General features: G+C 32.8%; 2 protein-coding genes across 3 annotated transcripts in view; both read right to left on the bottom strand.

Annotated features, from left to right (window-relative positions):
* Positions 1 to 27,830, bottom strand: part of LOC149785537 (uncharacterized) — a 236,648-nt gene that overhangs the window by 141,846 nt on the left and 66,972 nt on the right. The window lies entirely within an intron of this gene.
* LOC149785538 (uncharacterized) lies at positions 530 to 26,084 on the bottom strand. Its single transcript, XM_089979903.1, has 6 exons — positions 25,923 to 26,084; positions 18,681 to 19,188; positions 9,304 to 9,351; positions 7,795 to 7,913; positions 5,422 to 5,694; positions 530 to 670 (listed from the first exon to the last, which is right to left on the bottom strand). The coding sequence occupies exons 2-6, from the start codon at positions 19,174 to 19,176 to the stop codon at positions 530 to 532; spliced, it is 1,077 nt and encodes a 358-aa protein (XP_089836029.1). The 5' UTR covers positions 19,177 to 19,188; positions 25,923 to 26,084.

The raw sequence follows: 27,830 nt of genomic DNA, 5'->3' as shown, positions 1-27,830 counted from the left end.
TTTATATAACTAGCTAGCATTCTACATACCCAGATATATATATATATATATATATATATATATATATATATATATATATATATATATATATATATATATATATATATACACCTATATGTCTATCTATATATATCTATTTGTCTGTCCGTCCATCCGGCCGGCCGTCCATCCATCCTTCCATCCTTCCATTTATACATCTAGCTATGTATCTACCTACCTACATATATATATATATATATATATATATATATATATATATATATATATATATATATATATATATATATATATATATATATATATATATATACCCGTCTAACCGTCCCTCCGTCCATCCATCTTTCCATCCTTCCATTTATACATCTATCTACCTACCTACATACCTATCTATTTATATATATATATATATATATATATATATATATATATATATATATATATATATATATATATATATATATATATATATATATATCTGTACGTACTCTATCTATGTAAAAAGTAAACTATTTTCTTTGTTACAACAAGCTTATCTATCTATATGTGAAAATATAGCAAAGGATACATATGCACTTTTCCACATACGTTCGTGCACTACTGTCACCATGACACCATATTTGGACAAAATCTTGTTGTGTTCTATGACATTCTTGTGGACGCTTTTTGGTAGCTGTCGAGGAGAACAAAACACACAAAAAGCAATCTTAACATATCTATTTTCATTTTAACAAAGAAACAATGTTAAAAACGCTTTTTTTCATAATATATACTCATTTTATTTCCAGGTTACATATTTGCATAGTGCTTTTGTTGACAAATATCTTAAGAAAATATAGCTGTTCTTAGGAACCTTTAAAATGATAAAACTCTTGCTCAGGTCGGTGTATGTGCGTCTGTGTAATTGCATGCGTGCGTGTGCGTGTGCGTGTGTGTGTGTGGACGATTCAGTTCTGGTAACAAGGAAATGTATCTTATATTGGAAAGATTTAAATAAGTCGGAAAATTCAACGTAATAAAAGGACGAAATCTAATAAGGTTAATATATTCCTTTTATGATGTATTCTCAAGTAATATTGAGGACTAATGTCTCCGTATTACATTTGTTCTAAAAGAGACTATCTGTGCAACTGAACACAGGAAAACTGAAATGTATTTAGTACGAAACCGTTTTTTTTATTAAAATGTTATCATTAAAAACCTTCTTGAAAATATGTATATTATACACGACGAAAATGTTTACATGGTAAAGACATACCTGTATTCAATTACCTTTTTGAAAATGTCTTTTGCTAAACTTTTAATGTTTCGCATTCATTTAAACGTTATTGAGTGAAAATATTCAAAGTTCTTAGTTGATTCAAAGTCATTGTTTTTTCCTTTTATATCATAAAGTGCGTGGTCATTCCCAAAATTATAACCCTGCAATAAGAAACTAGGTCATAAATATTTATAAGAAACACATCAATAAAATCGAACAGAAAGCTCTAAAACAGGCAACACTATTAAGTCGCGAGAGATTAATGACTCATGGGAACGAGCCATGTGTCATTGGACCTTTTCAAGTTGTTTACAAAAGATCATAAAGCCTCTACAATATATATATATATATATATATATATATATATATATATATATATATATATATATATATATATATATATATATATATATATATATATATAGTATGTACGATGTATCAGTGATATACCACTAGATGTATACATGTTTCATTAAGAGGAAACAGGGCTTGTCGAGCTTTCTTTCAATGAAAAATTTATACAACGAGTGGTATATCATTGATACAGCGTACATACTATACACTGTATTTTATTTATACCACATACAAGTTTTCATTTTAGACTGGCAGCCATAAAGAGTGCAGTTTAGGGGAGTGAATTCTTCACAACCCCTCGCATGTATGTACGCTCAAACAAGAAGTTTTCTAGTGATTCATAATTTCCTGTACACTTCATTCATATTAGTTGCTAAATGTTTCCTTTAGCAATATTAAATTAAATCAAAACACAAGTTTGATAGTTAACATTCAATTTTGTTTTAATAATGTGCATGCAAACATTGAATTTGCAGGATTCGTTGTTATGAACAGTAGTAACAGGGCGGTCATTGGCATGAAGAGCAGCGCCATGATTCGAGCCAGAAACATCACAATACTGAAGGAATAATAGGTAATTAAACAATTTAACCCTAACAACATTTCACTGATATCGTTTCTGTCCATATTTCGGCATTCCTACTAACTCTCAGTGCCACTTTCAATAATTTTCCTACGTTTCCGTTGTATGGGCCCTGTTTGAGAATTCGCCTGTTGAAAGAAGTTGACCCAGTTAGGGATCTCGTTCACGTTTTGCAGGAGGTTTATAACAAATAAATTTTATACGATGATGTTTGATCCGAGAAATGGGTTGCCGATACTTTGATTCTGTTGAATATTACACGTTTGGGAACTTGATATACTAGTCTGTTTCTGTGTAGCTTAAAATTTCTTTGTTGTGGGGGTTGGAGTTGACAGCATCATTACTTTGGTAGCCGGTGTTACTCAGGTAATTGGAGTACGTCTGTTGTTGTTTGTCACTAATGTTTGAGTAGCTATTTATAGACTGTACATTGTTGTGGCCTGAAATTTGCATGATATCAGTTGGGGAAATGTTTTTTATCTTAACTTCTGAAATAGGTACGTTCGGCTGCTAGTGCTGGTTAATTTCTTTCTTTCTGTAATGTTTGCTTTTTATTTCGTATTTTTTTTTTTTTGCATGCTCCATCCAAGTTTGTTAATTCTAAAGACTGTTTTTCCTTAAACATTTTGGTTTTGTCACTGAGATTAGCCTAGTTTTGGGCGCAGTACTGAAAGAATCTTCACGTTGACAAAAGTATGTTGGTCTTAGCTCAGCATACCGTTTGTAGATAGCAAGTGGATCTCTCTCTTTGTTGGTTTTGTTTTCATACATCTTAGGATTAATATCCCTGATGTCCTTGACATTGTCTCCTGTTCTTGTTTTTGTCAGTCTTTCTTTGAATTCAAGGTACTCGAGGCCATTCACATCTTTCTTTAGTGTAACATCCCCCTCCCCATTTCAGATTGTAATCTTCAGTCACTCCCGTCAAACCAAAATGCACAGAGTTGTTAAAGCACAATGTGTTAACAATGGTTTCAGGTGTTTCCATCCCCATTAGATTTTTCAAAACCAGGCATTCATTTCATCGTCTGTGATCGGTTGACTCCGATTGGGTTTATTTCCTTTTCCTTTAGATTTTAAATCTTTTTGCTTAGCCCGAAGAACCTCCCTTGTTAATGCAAAATTTGTGTCTGTTCCTTTCATGATTGTACTAGCATATTTCTTGGTTTTAAGGTGGCGATCAATGGAGCTGATGATGATTCTTAAGCTGTGTTCCATTCAAACTCAGATCCATCTTTTTTCCTAACACTGAGTATAAATCCAGCCAGGTGCTGACCAAATTCAGATGGGTGTATCTCGTGTAAATATCTGAAATCATTTTTTGACTACAAGAATTCTGTCACTGGCCTTACATTAAAAAGTGTCTATTTTAAAGTGTTTGCATTCTGCTTACTTTTTATAAATTTCCGTATTTCATCAGGCTCATGGTGTTCAGATCTGTCTTCCCTAGCAAGCTCACATTTGGACACAGAATGATCATTTTCATTTGCAAATTTTCAGCATGTCTCTATCAAACTCTCCAATTAACTCACAGTTTAGAGATTAGATGTTGCTTCATCTTGCTCCTTATCTGATATCATTGTTTTATTTTCACGGAGTTGCAGTGTTTTATGTTTGCCAGAGGAAGAGACTGGAAACAGCAGTGTTAACAGAGATGACAGCAGACGGTACAGGGTGGAGCTCAATAATATTTATTTCCTGTATTGAGTATTGTTGTTTGTTTGATTTATGTATAAAAATTTTAGTTTCTATAAAAAAAAAGTATTTTACATGGAATTCATTTTCTTGCTAATTTCTCATTTTTGAATGTAATATTCCGCGAAAATCATGTCCATGTATAGAGAGTATAAAATCTATAAAAATATGATCATTATGCGTACTCATATGCCATGGACAAATCACAATTTGATGTACCAATACTATTGGTATATCAAGTTGCTTTATACCAACACTTCAAAGGCCATGTTATTTTCATGTATGTGATATATATATATATATATATATATATATATATATATATATATATATATATATATATATATATATATATATATATATATATATATATACATGGACCACTGCGGACTTTATTAGCTCAGTCTTTATTGCTTTTACTTATGTGTAAAGCTTAATGCTGACAACGAGCAAGTGTACATCAGAATTGTTTTCCGTTTGTGAAAAAATGTCTAACAAGAATAATATTATAATCCTGTTTGTGTATATCGTTAAATCAACGCTTACTGCGCAGCTGGAAATGGCGTTATCATTATATGTGGTGGGGGGGGGGAGAAGAAGAAGAAAAATGAATATTCGTATTCAAAGGATAACGCTATTGAAAATGAAAGTACGTTTCTTTTCTTTCATGTAACGTTTGCTTAATGTCCTTTCTAAGATGCGGGAAATAAGAAATAAAAGATGGTAAAAGATTGTGTCAGAAGAAGAGACTGAACATTTTATGATGACTAAGTCTATTTGCCATCTAAGTTAAATACTGCGCATTATCAAAGAGTTATTGGCAATCATTGGGGAAAATAGTATTTGCTGTGTTTATGTACTGTCTTTGTAACTTACGTGATATAAAGGTAGGAAAAATGTTACCACATTCTGAACAAGTCGTCGGTTTGGTTGTGGTATTGTAATAGCAAAGGAATGCACATCATTTTCTTAGTTCTATCTAATAATTTCATTATTTCATATTTTCTTAGACATTGATTATTACATTTTTAATGTTTTAAGTCATAAATTTCGACAAAATTATCTTTCATTCGATAGCTTATCGCGGGTTCATTACCCGACAATTCCCACGTGGGAGTGTTAATTGTTCCTGAATTACACTATTACACTATTCTTGCAGGGCGAGGAGCTCAAAACTAAACCTAAATAGAAACCTCCATATCTGACCGTCAAATTACATACGTATAAACTTTAAAAGTATCCTTACACATCCTATTCCGATGAAAAAAATGGATGAATAATTAATAATCGCTGAACGAAAAATTGCCTGCCAGCAGTCATGTGTCATTTATATACAGATTCAAATCAGTATTTTTCCCTATTTATTATTATTTCAATGTCAGACAAAGCTGGGTTTCAAACATAAAATTATTGTTTCAGATACTGCCCTTGCTTGATCGATGTTGATGACAATATTGTGTAACATAAAATTGCACTGAAGCAGTGAACGAACCAGTTGTAAACAAAGTGCATGACAGAAGGAAGAACCTACCTTTAAATAGCACGTCTTGCATCCAAAGAAAGAACAGACTGGAAATACTATGAAAAAGCCAATCCAAAAATAAAATTCGGCGCTAAAGGTGCATCCTAGAGAGGAGTTTATGCAAATGCCAACGAAGTAGAAAAATATAGCTAATAAGATCAAATATCCTAGACCCCCAAGTACCATCAAGATTATTGCAAGGAGCCAATATTTTTGTCTGCATAATACTCTAGGACTTTGAAGCAAGTCTTTATATGTTCTTCGGATGATGTCAACTGGTACCTGAAAATATAGTTAAAAAGGGATCTTGAGAAAATATTCAATATAATTTTCAGTTAGGTTTCTTCATTACCAAAATATATTTTTATCTTCAAATAAATGTATATTTATAGTTTAATTGTCTAGATTACACAAAAATTTACTTCAACATATTATAGTATTTTGTATCAGCTTTTGTGACAATTGACATATATTCTGCTTAACGATTTCCTTTTTGGAAAGAATCCTTCAAATATAAAATAAACATCAATAAGTTCAAAGAATACAAGAAACTTTTGAGAAAACAAAATACAATGCTGTGCATAATCCTTTCAATCTCGATTGTGGCAAGACATTACCTTTTTTATTTTTTCGAATACAATTGATTATTTCTTCCACTTGTTCTCTATTTTGAGATCCTCCTGATATGAGTGATTTATGACAGTCATGGAGAAACTGTCTACCACGTTAATGATGTGTATTTCCTTTGCGTGAAACTGAATGCGTATCCATCTCCAATACGTGATATAAAGGCAAACAATGCACATAAGTAGAAAACTAATGGCATGATTGAAATTAATAATGATTTAAGCATAAACTATTTTTATGCTTAAAAACATCCGTTTATTTAAAATCTTGTTCTTGACAAAACCACAAATTTCAACTCCAAAAATGCGCCTTCCTATAAACATATGTCAAAAATAAAACTTCATAATTATGGAATTATTTTGTTGCCATACTATATCTTCCCTTTGTCTAAATTTGAATTATCCACATTTCTTGTAATTTGAATATACCTATTCTTATTATAGCTTATCGTCTCCTGAACAGGAAGTGCATATATTCTAATGAAATTCTTATTCATAATAAGACGGGTTTTAAAACAAATTAGAAATTATGTAATTCTGTTCTTAATAATAACTGTGTCTAATAATAAACAAACAAAAACAGTCAATCAAATGACCATTCAATAAATAAATAGAATATTATGTTGAAAGTAACACTTATGGGAACGCAAAAAGTGTTTTGAAATTATATGGACAATTATGTAATAGCATAGTTACCATCTTATGAGCAACATCATCATTGCTTTCCATTATTACTGTATACAACAATATGAAGGAAAAACACCATAATAGCTGTATCACATTCGTTACTGTTGAATACAAGCAACATATACCACTGTATCAGGAGGGAATTACCGCAAGAGAATCCCCATAGACCGTTCTCGTGAAATACTACCATACTAACGTAAGACAGATACACATGAATGGAGCGATAATTGGAGACAGGTTTTTGAATCCGTACGTTCAAATATGAATGTTGACAAGATATTTATTTTTTAATTTCATCACTTACTAACCATTTGTCTAGATATACCCCAATAACTTAACATTGCTGTTGTGAACGGAAATTGATGACTAGAAACATCAACGTATTATCGTTCCTCCAGTTCTTTCCATAGCCATTGTTAGGAAATGACTGGTTATTGGTTTTTAACACTTGGATAAATAACTTCCTACAATTGTGCATATGTAAGACTTAAGTATAATTATACTAGTTCCTAGAAGTGATAGAGAAATATAAGCGGGTTATGTATACTCAAAGAATATGGGTAAAGCCATTGTCCAGGGCAAACACTGTTCCTCCGATGAAATTAATAGAAACTTAATTAGAGCGTAAAGAGCTAAAGCCTTGTCAGACATTAAAAGAGCACAAAACCAGCAACTTTAATAGGGAGATATGCCAGCAATCAACTGCACACAAAAGTAATACATGGCATATATAGACAAAAAATATTCTAAATTGTCGAACATCAAAATAGCATAACTACATTATCTGGTAGGATTACAACCACGAAAAATGTCCTAATGAGTTGTCGCAGGAACAAATGAAATCCATGGTTAATCTCGCAAGAAGGAAGGAGACATTCAGAACAAAATGAGATAATTTTGTGAGTAGGAAATGCACCAATTTAAATTACAAAATTCCCATTTCTTTTAGTGCAATCAGACCCAATTTAAAGCAAGACAGATTTTGTATCACACCGTTTATACGTCAACTAAGATTGCATTTAAAATACGTTTTCATAAGAACAGTGCATTAGTTCTCCAAAACACTTACCCCTATTTCTTGTGGTTGCAATTCAGCTGGAAGATACTTAGATGCCTGTATACTGCATCGATGATAGTTGTATTTAGTTTCGATCGAACAAAGACGATTCACAGCAAATTTTTTGTCCACTGTTGAAAAGAATACATAAGATTTGGATTTCATATTTACTAAGCAAACAAGAAATAATGAATCTAGAAATATCTAATTCTCAAAAACGGAAAAAGACACCGAGCAAAAAAAACATAAAGACAGCTAATTAAGATTCTTTGACACTGAAGATCGAATTATATTGAAAAGAAGCTTCAAGTGTCAAGACCTGATACATCATAAGTTCAATTTTTTAGTCTGCCATGACCTTTCTATTTTTCATGATTATTCGCTCTAAAATCATTTCGGAATGAAAACTAATAATTCTTGCTGCGTGCGTTGCATGGTTCCGCAAAAAAGACCTTGGAAATGAAAATAATGACAATGTTTACTGGTTTGAAACATTTAAAAAAATACTCTTTGCTATAAATTAGCACACGATTTGGCTGCTAGGGAACAAATTTAAATTCTGGTTACTGAAAGTGTTCTGCTATTCAAGAGTCAACAAATAATTATATAACGTGTTTTAAAAGGCATGAAGTATAGGAGCAGCGATAACACTTGTATACATGTAGAACAATATTGTGTCTATGTTTGCTCGACTAATGAAATTCTTCCATATCTTAAAATAATCAATTTGCATATTATCTAGGCGGAGGTGAAACCGGACGGTAGATGGACAATTTTCATGTTAAGATGGGCTTACTCTATCAGAATTTTTTTCAAATACAAACTTTTGATTTAAAACAATAACAGCTTGACCGGACCAAATGCGTTTAAAACGCAGATTAAATTAAAATCATCAATTTAAACCACTTTTTGCTTTTTCTGGTTTGTTAATGAGAATTAATTTAAAGATTGCATAAAAATGTAGCAGATATAGAAAGGTCCTCATGGATAGTTATCATTGGCTGTCGAACCTAATTTTAAACATCCTCATATCTTCTATATAAACCAATAAACACTGAGCTTTATTCTAGATTGCATCAGTCATATTTCACTCTTTTTAACTGACCTTTGACAACTTATCCCATACTTGTACCAATGCCTAGAGTATGTTATTAATTATTTGTATGGGGGGAAGGTAAAAATACGCATATAGGAGATAGATATTTGCTACGTCATTAACGTACAATAAATTAATATAAATCAAATAATATGCATGCAAATTATTTTGTACATAAAATAAAGACAGACTATAATATTAAAAAGTGTTTGAAAAGAAACAAAGAAATGTTCAGCAGCTAACGAGACCGGCATGTAATAAAGAGGCATGAGAGAATTAGAGAAACATAAGTATTGCTTTGAAATAATTAGCCAGGTCTATTTCTTCCATATGTTCATCTAACAAGCAGTTATCAGGAAAATTATACAAATAAGAAAGCAAAAATTAAAATAGCCTTTCAAGTATACTTAATATCTTAAGATTACCTGTAACGCTATTTTCCTCTACGTGAAATTGCGGCCTGGAGGTTTCCTCTACAAATAAAATTCTTTAAGGTAAGAGATTCTTTTATGCCAAATTATTGGTGCAGTAAGAATATTACTTTATGTCTTATATGTGTGTGTGTGTGTGTGTGTGTGTGTGTGTGTGTGTGTGTGATGGAATGTGCATTTATAAGTCATTTGTAAATAAGATGTTTACATAACATTTGAGCTCAATGTCAGTCTTGTTCGCAGTTAAACTTTTTTCCATTAAAAATTCTTTACAAATCATTACTTAATTCACAGCTGTTTTATATCAGTCTGTTAGGCTCCTTTTTGATCAGAATCAACATTTGTGTTCACATTTGAAATTAAAGAGGAAGTATTTATTTAAACTATTCATTGGAATCACTAAGTGTTCATTGACTTTGAGTTAGGAGGTTACCCGGGAATTACTGAGCACTCATTCAATGAAGTTCTGGACTGTAGCACTGAGGAACATTAGACCATTCAAGACTATTATAATTCATTCGGAACATTATATATTTTTAGACTTGTGATAGGACATATATAATAATTTGGATGCAATTCACAATACCTTAAGTATCTCTTAATCTTTCACTTCATATTGTAGAGAAATAAATAATGTGTCCATTTTGCTAACCTTGTTCATTTAGATTCTTTCTTTGACACAATTTAAGAACTAGAGTCGTAATAATAATGGATCACTGATACCAGATATTTGTTTAAAAAAAACATATTTGTCGGGAGATTAGAACTATAACGTAAAATAACGCTACACACACAAAACCTAAGTGGGTTAAAGTAAACATTTTCATTAGGAGATGAAAAGAAAAGCTTGTACAGTAGTGAAAAAAATGTGCAACTCTCGAAATCGAAAAAGGTTTCGTATTTACTAAAGTGTAAAATGACCAGGACATGAATATTATTAGATCATACAATCATGAGATAAACAGCATCTTGACAATGTTGGAAGATGCTTCTCCTCTTGACATAATTATGCTATCTTTTTGCATTTCTCTGTAACAAACTTTACTACTACTAACATACTTCTGCCATGGAGAAGGTGCATATCAATAATATCATACATTGTCATTTTCTGATTGAAATTTAATACTATAAGAAATATTGTTAGAATTTCCGTTCTTTTTCCTTATTCAATATTTAATATCTTTGTAGACTGAGTTTGCAAAGAACATGGTGATAATATCCTTATATTCAGATAATGCAAATCAAACAAGAATACATCTGATCGAATTTCATTAAACAAGTTTATAAAAAGTGCTTATAAGGCTTTTTGTATTGAATGATATATCGATGTAAACCATCTAATGCATGTAAATTGTATTCAGCGCAGCATATGTTGATGCAGAATATTTACATTTGTTAGTTTCAATGGTGTTTTGAATCGTGATTTGAACCTTAAAGGAAACCAACACCCTACTACATTTAGCACTGCAAAACCCATTAGAATAATATTTTGTTTTACTGGTCTAATCTAGAAAAATATAATTATGTTTAAGTTTCAAGTTTTAATCTGATTAAAATCATACTTCCACTGTCCCATATGAAGATCTAACAGCAAACGCTTAGAGGTTCTAGTGACCTTTGAATTAACCAATGGAAATACAGCTTCAAAAATTGGAAAATGAATCAAATCGTTTGGCACACATTGATGCTCATTAGCTACACCACTCAGTCTCCCAAACATGAAGATATATTATTTTCTCTGATTGGCTAACAAAATTAGCGATTGTGGTAATAACATAGGTAACCAGAATATGCCTATTTGCCGTCGCGGTCAGATCTTCGTGTAGGAAAGTGGAGATCTGATTGATAATATATACTGTGCCACTGGAATGATCTTAACGTGGGGTTTTGTTTGCAACATTAAGCATCCATTGTGACTTTATTCTCATCATTTGCATTAATTCCATCTTTGACTATTTTCAAGGCTGTACCAATAAACCACATACTAAAGTGTTCCTTGTTTCAGTCTTGACATTTATGTAGGTTAAGTTTGTTTAAAATTGTTCAGCAATATCATAGTACCCAACGCCAAATTTTTGAACATAAAATGAATAGTTTACCATCTTTGTTATAAATTGGACTGGTAAAAATATTTCTATTTCAGGAAGACTATCGATTGTAATATAAATCTCAGTTTCAGTTGTTAAAGTTCCACCATCCATAATTATGCAAAAGACAAAGACTACCTCTGTTCAGGCTGTTCTAATTTGTAATTCTGCCATACTGATCTTCTTACTATTGGCAACTTTAAATAATATCACCATATTTTAAAACTTTGTGACAAGTATATTTTTCCTTCAAAGCTTTTGCAACAAATCATAAACGCATTATATCAAACCTACTTAAAGCCAAGGGAAAAGCTGACACAGTAGGTATTACCATGACCCATTATTCGGATGTTCTGATTCGCGTAATGCACTAAACTGAAGACGTGATAGCCTGCACACAACTCTAAACTTAGACTAATACATTACATTAGCTTATATCTTTTCACACTTGCATAGCAATCGATCTCTCTAATCATGAGATTTTGCGGTCTAAAATCAAGACTATTATTGTCTATCGGCGTTGTGCCTACAAGACAAGCATATCTGGATGTCAACATCCGTAAAGGATATACATGGTGCTTGGTAATTTGTGACTCATTGATTTGTACGAAAATAGACTTTGGAGTGCCTATATATTTCTCAAAAGAATGATGTAGGCTACAGTAAGCAATATTTAATGTCGCATAGTTAATTATGTATACTATTATTGTTGTAAAGTTGAAATCGTTTTTAAGTTAAATTGTATATTAAGCCTGTTTTCCGCAACAATTAAAGTATTTATCGATATAATTTTACTTTAGCCTTCATAGTCCTAACAATTTTTTCCGGTAAAAATCTACTCGGTCATAAGTGGTCAATTGCGAATTAAATAAAAATGGATTAATTAACTTTGCGATTTCTTCAGACTTAATGTTTCGTAATGGACCTATTTACATCTTATACGACACTTTAAAAGCAAACAACGTTGTGTGATTCGATTTAATTGCTGTATGGTAAACAGATCAAACAATATATTTTGTTTCGTTAAACATGTATATGTAGGTAAAATCTATGTTATATGCTAGGATGATTGGTTTGTAAGACAGTACATATATGCAGAGCACGATATAACGATATGCATATCGTTGCTGTGATTTGATTGTTCATTCCTGACAAATACGATATCCTTTGAATACTCGATAAGTAAACAACTCAACTTTTTGATTAAACAATTACAAATGTATTATCAAAGAAATATTTTATTTAAATTTCATAAAATTGGACCTCATCTCATGATATTTTAGACTTTTTTCCTGCTCTTCCTTCAAAAGTTTGATTTTGTCTTTTTCATAGTTGGAACTGTTTTTAAAATGTCTGTACAGTTCTATGCTACGAGGATCTTTTGCCTGTATCAAATTGCTTTTCTATGCTAATTTTATAAATCATTGATTCGTTCTTTCATTTCCAAGTAAAGTTTGGAATGCGAACTCAAGATAAATCTGAATCGGGAATACGGTTAGTTGCAATATGATTTTCTAATTTACTTCAAGTTATGAAAACTAATTTGAAATGTAACTAAGTAAATCAAGCGAGAGATTGTAATATATGTACTATGTGCTGAGAATCTAAAATAACAATTACCTGAGTTTTCCAGACTCTATACTTTTCTGCATACCTTACCAAAGTTAAAATATGGGCAGAGGAATTGCTTGAAAGAACAAAACAAAAAGTACATTTAACAAGGTCACCATAATGGTGAAAAACTCAGATAAATGTAAAAGTAAAGAAGTAGATGTTTAAAATTACTAAGACAAATCATGAAATCAAACAAATTTTTAAAGACACTTGATGTTCCTACTGTTCATTGACTTTTATTGCAGATGGATAAATTGTACGAAACCTAAACGTGTCAGAGAAGATGAACTTGATAATGCTCATGTTATTATATTTTGATTAATATATTCGTCTGATCTTGAGAAACAGAGAAAACTCTCTAATTGGTCCAATATAAAACATATCATATGTAGTGTAAACATATATAAATGATATAATACCAACCCCAAAAATGGACGGAAGAACAAGAGAAGTAGGTTGAATGATTCCAAGTGTATAATTTCATCACTAAGGTAATTATAACAGTAACGTCTAGGAATGCAGATAGATGTAGCTTCGGTAACATAATCCAATGACGTATTTTATTCGCACTGAAGTCATGCAATGATGGTTAAACGATTTTCTAAACTGAATAAGATTTTGTTTTGGACGCAGTCTGCTAATCAGCGATATTATGGTATAATTCTTCAAGTTCTGGTTCGCACAGGATGTGCCATTGGAGTTGTCCATGAATCAATTGTTACGCTATCTCAATATCCAGAAAATGGTTGAAGGTGGTTATGAAGAGTTTAATGAGAATATGGTCCTCAAGATAATTCAAGAAATGACTCTGACTCAAAATACGGAATCATATGTTGATGAAACTAAGCTGTGAAGAGAAGCCTTTATAACTTCTCAACAATATATTGAAGCAAAAGTTGCTAGTAGGTTCAATAAAGCCATCATAAATGTTTACAAATGCTGGACAATAAACTCAATCGATCGCAACTTATCTTATAATTAAAGACAGTACGTTATAATTTACGCCACATGTTGAAATGGATTTTAAGGTTCAAAGAGACACACACACACGCTCACACACACGCATACACACATGCTCTCTCTCTCTCTCTCTCTCTCTCACACACACACACACACACACACACACCTTCCCCCGCCATATAAAAAGGGAAACAAATCCAGTGAAAGAAGGATCAGAAGATAAACAGACAAAATATGATCTTGACAACATTAAAACAGCAGACCGACGTTTAATGCCAAAATGTTGGTTCAACACCCTTTTCTAACTCTACATCTTCCAGAAACGTGTGTCCAAAATTGCAAGAATGCTGTAAATCCTGTGCACGGTACAAAACAACCTCAATACTCACTATAACTAACATTTTACAAGTACAATTAGATGGAGGTCTAACACAGTGAGATATCTGAGAGAAAATGTAAGCAGTAAATTCAAACGTTAAGAACAATTATCTCTAGTCTAATCCTCCCACAAAATATTTAAATACAAGGGCATGACAATTACGTTCCTTATATAACCACTGCAATAAATGATTATATGAACGCTTTTGCTCTGCCTGTTGCTAACACTGAGGAGGTGTTGTGAATATTGGTGTTGTAGGCTGTGCTGATCCATCATGAGGAAAAGATGATTCGTTCACTGACAGATGCCAATCCGTTTCTATCTTGCATAAATATATAATTCCATCATATTTTGCTTGCGCGAGTGAAATAAACATGATGAAAAAAATAAACAATTCACTTCGTCCATTACTCCGCCACCAACACTAAGGCACACAGATTATAGTATTTCTGGCGTTATCGTAGTCCGTAAGTGAAGGCACTTGTTCTTAACCTGATGTAGAAGTTGTACGTGTTTAAAAATAACCCTAAACCCGTAAATAAATTTAACTGCTACTGCAACACTTTTATCTGATAAATGCCAGTAGGAAATACCACAACCACACATTGCAGTGCACATTGCCCACTTCACTTGATTCAATCAAATTATCGTATCATGTTATCCTTGGTACATCTTCAAAGAATTATCAGTCAATTTTCAAGGGTATTGATCAAATATATTTAATGGTTTGTACCAGAATAGTTGAGTTTAGTATAATGCATTTGTAATCAATGTAGCGGCTATGTTAATTTAGTTAAAATGAGTTATACGTTTGTGTTAGACTGTATCGCGTGTCGTGGATAGAGTATTCTAATCATTAACTGATTTCTAAAAAGTAATATGCAATGCTTGTGCAAGTATATTGAACCTCTATTTACTTTTCTACATTCCTCCTCCAATGAAATACAATTTTTATTTCGCAAAATTTTCATCGTTGGATATTTTGTAATTTTTTTTTCCCTCTTGCAGTTTTTCATTGCTATATTTATAGCCTTTCATAACTGAGCGTTTACCAACTATTGATTGCAGAATTTGGGTCTGATGATAAATATAATCGCTCTGAGAGATTTGATCTTCAAATGTGTTTACCTACTCAATGCGAGAAGTATACTGAATTTTGTTTCATCCATATTATGTAGAAAGAACTCCCATATCAGCTGTGTTTAGTTACTTCTGCGGTAATGTTTTTGTAAAACAATTTTTGACTTGTTTAAATCTATCCATGATCGCAACAAAATTGATATGATTTGTATTACCCTTTGTTTTTCTGAGAATCCCATAAACTAGTTTGTAGCGTTTTACATTATTTCCGTTTTGCAGTTTTAGTTGAGATTTTGTTTGAACTACATATTCTCCAAAGCTGCCTCTGTTCAATTTTCCGTTATGTCATTTATGACCATGTGACGACGTTGTCTCGCTTGTATCTGCCTTATACAGTTTTGTGAGTGCCATTTCGTTACTTACCTGTATTTAATTTAATGTACTTATTTTCATTTCTTTTGCATTTCACATATAATGCATATATCAATTCCTGCAGTTTTCCAGTTCACCATGTTCTCCACATCTGTTGCATTCTAATCACACACATTACTTCTTTCTCCTTAATACCGCTATTTCTGCATTGTACTTCTTTATGATCAGTTGTCACCTCGGTATGAGAGGTATGTCATTGATACTTCTTTTATATAATGATGGCCAGTGTTCAGCTTGTTTCTACTGCTAAAAGTCTACTCCTGAAAGTGTTTCACCACATCCTTTCTAATAACGAGTGCATATTTTTCACCTTTCGTCGGTTTCGTTTTCTTCGATATTTTCAACTTTGTTTCGGTCATACTGTTTGTCGTACAGATATAACTCGAGTTAGTGAAATATATCTTATATACCTTCTACATTAAAGACTTCCAGTTTGTAAATCAATATATCACCTGAAAATACTTGCTTAATTTTGAATATTTCTTATGTAAAGTAAAGAAGGTAGACCTTTTAAATAAATTATATCTTAAAATTCCGTTTCACCAAATATAAATTTAGCTAGTGCTGTCGTCAAGCAAACAATGTATTCATGCTTTTGATCATTGTTCGTTATTTCAACCGGAGTCATGTCATTTTAGCGATGATGAATGTTACTGTAGAGATCAATACATATTCGTAAAATGGGATCCCCTTTTCTTTTCTGTTTCATTTTGATTGCAATCCTCACATATTTTGGTTTCTAATTTTACGAGAAAGCTTTCTATTACAGATGATTTTTTGTATGAATAAGCTGAAGAGTATTCAATGTTTTCCTCTTCGACCAAATTCTTAACCTGACTCTACTCTTGTAAAACAATTTCTTTATCAAATTGTGTCCTTTCAGATCTTTTCTCTTTGAATATTTTTGAGAAAGTAGAGTGTATGACATCTCTACTTTTAGTTCGGTTTTGAGCCCAATCATATAATGAAAAATGTATAAATCATAGTCGAAACGTATTTGTGTACATTAATGTTTTTTCTTTGCATGACTCAGTGTCAACAATGTCAGCCTCCCACTGGTCACTCAAGTGACTCATACTGACCATTTTTGCAGTGAAATCTTTTTTCTCGCTTGATTGTATTTTGTTTGTGTATGTTCTTTAGTTAAACATCCTTTCAATTCGGTAGAATCTGTTATGTTAGGTCCCTTTTCGTTTGCTGCCACAAATAATGGATACTTGAACAAGCAGCTGGACGATCGCGATCGGTGGAAAGATGTCTAATAGACTATTTCTTACCAATAAATGGTGCCAAAACATACATAAATACCTTAAGTCTAATAAATTATACGTGTTACAAAGAAGCCAACAAGAAGTCTGTCTAAAATATGTACATTTATTTTAAGCAATCTGGAACATTTCTTCTTCGTCTTTAAAACGTATCAATGATTTCAGCTTCATGTTAAATTTGGCCTTTTCATTTGAATCTAAAGTACCTACTTCGTATTCTAAGCCATCATGTGCCGTTTTGAGATGGAAGATTGTCATACATTTTATCATGTTTATATTGACATATTGTAGATTGGCATTATAATATTTACGAGGCAGTCAACTCGTAATATAAAACTTGTAAAAAGATTTGTGTATTTATCAAATACGTATTTTTCATTCATGATACTGCAGGGTTGCAACCTTATTTTGATCAGGACTGATGTGATCATCATTGACAGTACCGTTTCAATTTTAGTAAGTTTCTGAAATAACAGAGTATTGTTTCTTACATTTGAAATAAAAGATGTATTGGTGAATGTTTTTCTTTTAGACACGGCTGACTTTAACCACACGTTTGCACTAAACATGTAAACAAATAGGCATTATATCTTGATACCGATATTATTATTTTTCATGTTGAACTCACTGTAAAATGTTGAATTCAGTGCAATGCAGCTGTATAATAGGTAAAGAATTTAACATTATTGCATCGATTTGGAAAACCTAATACATTTAACATCTGACCATTCCACACACACACACGCACACACACACACATCTCCACCCACATACTGGTCTGTCAATCCCCGTGTGGCAGTCTCTGGTCTGTATATCCCCAGGTAGCAGTAATCTTTGCAGTTTCGGTTGCACCTGACCTCCAAATAGGAACAGGAATCGACACAAACTTAACAGTCAATTTGTACGGATAGGTGGGTAGTAAGGAGTTGGGAGTCGTTGAATCAGTTCAGTAACGTCGCAAAATCAAACTGGTTTCTTTGTATAGAATTTTAAGGTGCACAGTCGACTCAGATCCATTGGCACCAATTAATGTCAAACTCCCCATGTTTAAAAGCATTCAACCGTGTTACATTTTCATACCTGAAGAATCAGAGACGGAGAGAGAGAGAGAGCAAACATATGTGCTCAGTTTCTATAGAATTTTTTTAATCTTTTGCAAGAATCGAACTGCCGATATTTCGTTCTGAAATCTGACAAAATACGTTTAGATCAAACGACTTTAGTTCCAAACCATGTGAAATTTCCTATATACTAGCATGCTAATAGATGAGATTTAGCTGGCTTTTGCTACACTCCAGATAACAGCATCTTGTAAAGTGAGAGAATCGAAACATATCACAGGAACAGTATATTAGGTACATAGAGAGTTTGGAGGGTCAGTCACCACTGTGTCCTTTGCTACATCTCTTTGATTACTTTGAATTCATCGGCATGCTCTTTATTTAATATATTTTGTGTATTCCTTGCAGTGGAAAGAGACACGGGGGGGGGGAGGGTTGTTACATAAAATTCGTATGTATTTAGTCACATTGCAAAGGAAAGACAACTTACCCGTAGATTCTAATACTTTCAATAGTTTGGGCCACCAAGTTGTCTCCTCAACGCCCTCTCTGGCATCTATGTAAGTCAGAAGCATATATTCCTTAGGAACATCACAGTCATCTAGCAAAACTGGAATTACTAAGTTCTTCCGTTTCTCTAAGCCCTCTTTGTAGGCTATTGCTGCCTCCAGTAAAACATAGTGACTATCAATGGATTCTTTTGAGAATACTACGACTACTTTTTCGGAGTTCCCCACGCCATATTTTATATTGTCCATTATTTTTGTGCCTGGTAAAAAATCTCTTTCGTGATCACAGCATGTGTAACCGTACTCTGTCTCCAATTTGTCGATAACTCTCTTCACCCAAAGCTTGTCTCTCTGAATATCTCTGTAGGAGAAGAAAATATGGAACTTCTTGTCCGGAGCAAGCGGTATCTTTTCTTTGAATGGGTGGTCAACAGCAGTATCGCGTGGTAGCTCATCGATTATTACATTAACGTCCATACTTACGGATTGCTACAAAATAAAAGAAAATAAAAATTACACAAAAGCCACCGTATTGTTTGGTAATTGCTAAAACTATCACCAGTCCAATTGCAATATAATCGTCTCCGTATCTGCATTTGCAACCAAAATATATAATAATTGTTTGCCTTTTTAAACGGTGTATCACTTCACTGCTTTATGTACATTACATCTCCACTTATTTATTACTGAATGCCTAATATAAATGTGCCATGGTTGTGGCCTAGTATTTACCAAGTGCATATAAGAATCTTTATGTATACGGTAATATTCGTATATTTACATATTTCATACACGTGTATCAGACTATCATCAAATTGAATATGCATCAACGTTAGAATCAAGCTATTAATATTATTTAAAAGCAATGCTTTGTTCAAAAATCTTTGTACCTACACAAAGAAAGTCAAACATCAGTCCTTCCATTGTTCTATTCACGCATACATTCATTATAAACTTTTATAACGTTGTCATCTTTTGGAAAGAGAATCTAATTAATAGCGGACATATACAGAATACTATTTCTGACAGAGAGCGGAAAGTAAATGCTTTAATACGTTGAGGCAAATTTGGTATTTCATTTGACACACATTTAAAAGATCATTACATAGCCTGCTTGTCTTATGTTCAGGATGAACTATTTTTAAACAGCAATATATTATGCATATTATTGCACTTACCTTTAAGAGCAACTATATATAAATAAATCTACTTTGAACATTCTCAGAAAAGATGCGGTGATGTATCCTCATCATTATTATATAAAGAATATGTACTACTACGAATTCTTATTCAATCCTCTACTTTGCTGCTTGATGTGTTTTATATATAATCCTTGTATGAAAACCATCTTGACTTTGGTTATTTATCTAGTTTGTGAGATATGGATAAATCTTCATTACAACCACACTGATGTAACTCAGTTAATATTTCTTTCCATTGTCTCTTTCAAGATAGGACATTTCTTTTTAAAGAATAGCTTTGTCAAATCCTCCAACTACTTGTTCTATTTTTGTTGTTTCTTACAATTAGTGAAACAGCTGGGTGAAAAAGGAGCATCGTATAGCAGAGACAATATTTTGACTATTTCTTTATAACCTTTTCAAACATATATATATATATATATATATATATATATATATATATATATATATATATATATATATATATATATATATATATATATATATAGTGCGAAATTAGTGTTTTAATTAGCACAAGCGAATTCAACTATCAAAATAACAACACAGACGAGGACGAAAACCTACCTGTAAACACAGAACAAAACTTTGCATTTGCCATACTTTCCAGGATCAAGCAAAGAAAGATTGAAAGCAGTTACAATGTTCTTATAAACAAAGCAAACAATAACTCTCTTTGTTAGCTTTGATTTCATTGATTTCGCAATTAAATGTACTTGACATTCCACTGCACAAGATTTAAGAAAAGCAATGATAATAATTTTTTACATACATTAAGCACAGACATAGCACCAGATTTGTAACTGATCCGTGCCAGGTAATCCACATTGCTTTACATGCGCACAGAAACTTAGTATTCTTTTTGTCGTGGAACCAGGCTTCTCCGCAAGTCAGAAGTCTTATGTACATGCACGGAGTAAAAGCATTCACATACTATTTCTTGAGACAATGATACAATTCTCTATTGGGTGGCCTTATAATATCATTCCAGATGGTCAAGAAAGAATTTCTTTAACGAAGTTTTAAACAAAGCAATGGAATTTTAGTTAGGTATTAAAGAGCTTTCGAAACAGTTGGGTTTTGACCGTGGATTCTGGAGTTCGTTGTTGATTGTTGATCATAGATTACTCTCACTATTTGATGATCTTAATTAAGTTAGGTTGGAGATATAATATGGAGAAAGATCGTTTAAAGATATATTTATATGTCATGATTTTTTTAAAATAAAGAATACATTTTTGTATGGATAGCCATTGTAGACGTGAAAACAAAACGTAAAGTGGGTCGTAATAAGAAGTTTTATATTTGTTTGGGCGGCCCTATTCTGGGGATTGTCAATGTTGGGCGGATTATAATTGAATGTGTTTTGCCATATGATACAGCCGTAGTCTATCAGTGGTAGCATATATCCAGAAAACAAGCGACTGGAGACTCCTACGTAATTCACTTAATATTAGAAATATGCCGTGGACCGATAAGGAACAAACTGAACCCAGTAATACGGGCATATTTTTTTAATTTATATTTTATGCGTAGAATACGTATTTTATGTACAATATATTTGTATGTGTAGGATATGTATTGTATGTGTAGAATATCTAGGATTTGTATTTTCTGTGTAGGATATATCTTATATGTGTAGGATAGATATTTTATATGTACAATATGTTTTATGTATATTATATGTATTTTATACGTAGGTTATATATATTTTATACTGACAACATATCTTTTATGTGTAAGATATATATTTTATGCATAGGATTTGTATTTTATCTGTACAATATATCTTGTATGTGTTGGATAGATATTGTATGTGCAGAATATGCATTTTATGCGTACGATATGTATTTTATGTCTAAAGTATGATGTTTATGTGTATAATATATATAGTACTGGTAACATACGTATTTTATGTGCACGTTATGGATCTTTTCTATATAATATGTATTTTGTGTGAAGAATACATATGCTATATGTCGAATATGTACTTTCTAGTTTCAGAATAATATAATGTATAATGCCCATATGCCACAAATACAAATTCAGATTCATTATTTTTCTTAAATATTTCCTTTCAATATTCTTCCCTTAGTCCACAAAAATTTGAAGTAGGGAATATGTTCATGACTTAAAATTGTGATTATAAAAAATAATATCTGCATCTTTTTAATTCATCCTCAGATTTAATATATACGGAAACAAAAAGTTAATGTGAAAACCTTTCATATATGTTTAAACTATTTCATTGCATCGTGACATATGGCGAAAAACTAATTAATTACATATCTGGATTAATCTACTCGAAATCTCTTGAACTGGAATGACTGATGTTTGATGAATATGCCATAGAGCTATCAACTTGAACACTTAACTACACAAAGTATAAACAGATACAAACTTACGTGTGTTTATCAACGATAACACCTCAGATTGTATTTCCTTCAAATAAATTTTGTTTCAAATATCGGTCCTATATTGTTTCGTTTGAACTCTGAGCTTTAATTTGATTATAAGCTGCAATCAGGGATTAAATGCAAATATAATACCCTCTGTTCTAGTAGCATTAACTTTCGCAAGAAAAATTAAGGATTTCCTGAAAGTAGAATAATTCCTCGACTTATATTTCAAGACTAGAAGGAGTCCCAAAGTTTTAAAGGTAAAAGAGCTTTTTCAACTCTTGCACAATATCTACATGTCATTAACATTGCAACATTCCAAATAATATCACAAGCGAGATGATACAGAAATTCAGTAAAATAAACATTTGAGAACTTAAATGAAAATTGGATACAGTCAAAGGTCAAGACCATCGCTTGCGGCATTGTTAAATAATTATTATGCTAATTAAATCAATAAAATAAGTATTGTTTTCCCAAATCTCTTGAAATGCAGCAAATGAATTTACGAGGAATTATGCCAATTTTATTGTCTTTGGTTACTGCTATCACAACGGAGGATAACTCGCAGAGGTATAGATCTTTCGAGCGTGTACAGAAGGTCGGGGAGAAAACCATATGGTATGAAACTAAGTTTAGTCAGAATCTACACAGCTGCGAGATATGTATACAGTCAAATAAGAATCAGATTTCAGTATTCCATTAAACACCATTGTCCATTGTCACGTCGCCCCACATGCACATGAGACAGATTCAGTAAGGCTTCGTTATGTCGCCAGCTTTTGGTTCGTTGATTCTATGACTGACCTATTTTGGTACACAAGCAGAATACAGAGTTCTTTTATAAGAATTTCACAAAAATCTGTGAATTCTACAAACGGAATGTGGTATCAATATAATTACTATTAATTTAAAATGATAGATTATAGGTGCACTGAATACAGAGTTGTAAGATGCATATGTAAGCTATTCAAATTCTGTTAAGATACGAAACGTTTTTTTTTTTTTTTTCAAAATAAAAATCAGAAAATAACAACTGTTATTGCTATCTTGTGCATGGAAATTAGTAAGAAAATTTTAGCTATTTTGCCATCGCCACAATTGATTTCAAGGTTGGATTAGCCATAGCGTATCAGCAGTATAACTATTAGGACAGAATTTTTTAGCAAAATTAATAAGATTGAAATTTTCTCTAAATTGTATGAAAAGTAATTTTTGACTAAATTATATTGAAAGTAATCTTCTATCAAAATATACTAAGATTAAATCCATTTATTTCGGTATTACAATTATATACTATTTAAAAAAGATTGCGCCCTTATGAACAAAAGGCAAAACTCTCTATAGATTTCCCTTGTATCATAAGTCAGCACAAAAAAACTACACTCGATAAGTTGTGAGATAGACGAACTAGACACATTCCAAGGATTCCTTCTAGAAGGGTAAATGAGCTGATCTGGCAGACTTGCCTACCTAATGACGTCCATAGACCCAGACGATAGTCTGTAAGGAACGATGGAGCCTCACTTTGAGATTCTGGCGCAACACAAGAACTAGACGTATATCCATATTTGTCCATGTCCTAAGAAACTGGTATAAAAAGCGTCAATCGGCGGACACGCCAGTTCATTCGTCAGAGACTCAAAGAGGCTTGTGTTCTTTCACCGTCCCGAAGTACCTCCCGCATCGCCATATTCCCCAGATGTAGCCATATCTTCGTTGTCAAAGTTCCACCTCTTTCAAGAGAGCTTGAACTTCTTCTTCTTCCTTTCTCTCTCTCTCTCTCTAGTCATGGGAACAGCTTGACTAAGAGTTTATGAGACGAGCAGTCTCGTAAAATAACATTTTGTAAAACCCGTCTTTAACAAACAATGGAGAGTGACAAAGCTCGTGAAGGGTGGCATCCTTTTATATTATTTTGAATGAACGTTCAGATGACAACTGCTGAAATAAGTCTGCTTATTTGTGAATTATTTGTGAATTAATATCGGGACATTTATCCTTACAGTTACTTATAACCGACAAGGTCATTCATAATTGCATAAAGTAGCTCACTTAATACATTATATAGTATATCTTGGTTTCTTATATTCGTACATTTTTATACCTTACGAAATATTTGGTGTTTATTTCAAATTATCTGACTGTTTTGCAACTAGTTACACGTTGGCGATTTGTGGACAAATTCTCATAACGGTACCATTTGTACAACCCCAGGTGGACGGAGCTTAAGTTATAGGGAACATTGTATAACGGTACCAATTGTACACACCGCTTCGGTGGCCTAGTGGTTAGGGCGTCCGCCTTGGATGCGGGAGGTCGTGGGTTCGATCCCCGGTTGAGTCATACCAACAATGGTACTACCAGCTGCCTCGCTTGGCGTTCAGCATTATTAGGAGGTCAGTGTTAGGACTGGTCGGCCTGGTGTCAGGATAATGTGACTGTGTGGGACATCATGCCACATGTCTGCGACATGATGCCCCAGTGATAGACATCAATATAAACTGCCACATTGCAGACATCGTAGCGATATGACTGAAATATTGTTAAAGTTACGTTAAAAATCAAAATCAGATCACATCACCAATTGTACAACCCCAGGTGGACGGAGCTTAAGGTTTAGGGAACATTGTTTAACGGTACCAACTGTACATCCCCAGGTGGTCGGAGCTTAAGGTGTAGGGAACATTGTATTCAGAAATAAACAATAAAACTAGCTTAGTGATTGGTGCATTATGTAAGAGTTGTACTTTCTGTTAGGCTTAAAACAAAGTTGAGCATCCTGGCAATATGTGAGCTTATGTTGATTCATATCTAGAACATATTTTGTATTTTTTATGATTTTTTTACAATTTGGTACAGATGACTGAAAATGTGACTTGTGTGATTAGATAACTCTTACCCTGTCTAGTTGCAGCAGAGTTATCTCTCTTAAATGCACTAGAGAACCTGGTTCTGTCCTAGTCAAATTGACAATCTAGCATTGTTCTCTATGACATGCATGCTGAGGTAGGATAGAAAGTATATTTATTTCATAAAACATTAGCATTGAGGTCTATGGAAAAACAATTGGTACCATGATACGATCATAAGAGCTCGTACTGACGATATCGCTGAACTATAAAAGACAATTTAACATGTATGTAATAATACTGTTCCATATCGACAAAACAAACGCGTATTAAATTATGATGTGCTTTCTAAAATCACTGAATGTGTTTTTCAAACGTAACAACTTTTAACAGATGATTGAAATTATAACCTACCTGTCGGGCGAAAGATCCTTATCTGCAATTTTTATGATCACAATCCTCTGCGGACTTTAGAGTGTAAAATAAGGGCTCTCCAGCATGTCGAAATGGATGTAGGATCTGTGGTGGCTCAGGGGTTATCCAGCCGTGCTCGCTACCGAAAGGGTGAAGGTTCAAATCCTTCCACTGGATGAGCTCGGGTCACCTACCATGATGTGTCATTGGGCATGGCATTATTCTCCAATTGCCTCAGTGCTAAATGATCTACTCGTGTTCGTGTACCGTAAAACACCAAACAAACTAATTCAAATTAAGATTGACACAGATCAATACGACACTTGTGATAAGTTTAAGATTTGATATATTCCACTTACCTGTGTGTATGGATATTTTCTACATATATTATGATATTTTACGCCTTGGTCATACAGGATCTATCAGATCATTAATAATCTTCCTTCAGAACTGTGATGTTATCTGTTGTATCGACAAATGTAAACAACAGCAAAACATAATAACCACCATAATATCTACCATTACAGTGCTACGATCCACAATTACAACAGGGACAATTAGCCAGACTGGTCTTAACTGCTTTTAAAATTATACAGGTAAACTGGTTATACATAATAGAAGAGTTTACATTCACATCAAAAAACCTTTTATACGCCTCAACAAAGCGTGTCATACCTATCTGCAAACAAAGACAGCATTTACTCTATATAAAAAATAAAAAGTGGCTTATCCCAAGTATACAGTTACCTACAATTCTTACTTTTGCACACATGAGTGCTGAGTGAATAAAGAACATCGTCATGTGTGTATCTAGATACAGATAGGGCGCTGTATCTCTACTGTTTGAAAATATATTGCAATTGTGCGTCTTTGCTTACACATTGACACACCATAATGGAATAATTATATGCCCGTCGATTCATTTGTATTTGATACTTAGTGGAACTCAAGTTGTCATTTTTCGATGAAGAGTTCTTTATTTAGCGCAGAATTAGCATGCAAACGAAATCATCTACATACATACATACATACATACATACATACATACATACATACATGCATACATACATACATACATACATACATGCATGTATGTATGTATGCATGTATGTATGTATGTATGTATGCAAGGCTTGAATGCAAAGAGATATGTGGAAAAACTGTGCTGCTGAATATTCAAGTATGTATATGACAGAGTTTAGGCGAGGATGTAAACTTTATCATTATTGGAAGTGCGGGGCCTGAAAGTAGACAGATTATAAGATATATGCCAGGTGTGGTGGTAATCACGCAGTTAGATATACAAAGAGAGTGTATATGTCACTGTCACTGAACATCATGTTTTCGAGATGGACGCCTTAGCATTTCTTAATCCAGCATCAGCAGCCTGGCAAAGCAATTGCTGTCATGCATCAGGAGTCTGGATGAGCATTGGCCATCTGTGAAGTGCTATGGATGGAAAGGAAATATTAAAATAAAAGTTATATACGAACATCAGTCAAGGTGCAAAAATCAGTTGGTTAAATTCTGAAATATATTTGTGTAAAACTTAGCGAACATAACATCATTTAAAGACTACGGATATTATGTATAAAGATTCATGTGAACACAAAAAGTTAATTTTCATTTATAAATATTTTGGATTATATTTATAACGCTTGGCACCAGTTTTCACCATGCATGATATAACTCGTTTGAGAAAGCTGCTTAAGAAATGGAAAATAAAACAAAGTAATTATGACGGTCTGCCTCGCTATATGCAAAAGAAGATATTAAACCAGTTTCAGCAACCAAACAACGGGCAAAGAGAAAGAGGCCAGTTCTAAAGTAGAGTAGTAGCAGCAGAGAGGGTGAACAGACCATAGAATTCCGACAAAACAAATAAAACAAACAAATAAATCATCTCGTAGAAAGGTCAAGATTTTACAAATGAACTTTCCTTGAGATGTTTATTTTTGCAATGACCGATTGTACTAATAAAACCTCAGTTTGAAATAGTAGCTGAAAAAATAAAGTACTCTACGTGTTTATTTATTTCTTGTTTATTTTTTTGACGACCAACGTTGGTAGGTACCCCCTCTGCTGCTATTAATTTACCACCATACCAAGTTTGATGAATATTTTTCAACGCGTTCTCGCTGTCCTTTCTCCTCATCTGTTTCATCTTCATCTGAATCTTCGGAATTTGTTCTATGTTTCAAGTAATATTCAAGTTCTGATGGTGGTTTTTCTATTTTGGGATTTATGTTTTTTCTTTTTCTGTAATA

Source organism: Sinohyriopsis cumingii, chromosome 13, assembly GCF_028554795.1.
Source record: "Sinohyriopsis cumingii isolate HCF-2022 chromosome 13, ASM2855479v2, whole genome shotgun sequence".
Classification (NCBI taxonomy): Eukaryota; Metazoa; Mollusca; class Bivalvia; order Unionida; family Unionidae; genus Sinohyriopsis; species Sinohyriopsis cumingii.
Note: the sequence above shows the minus strand (reverse complement) of the source record. Positions and strands in the feature narration are given on the sequence as shown.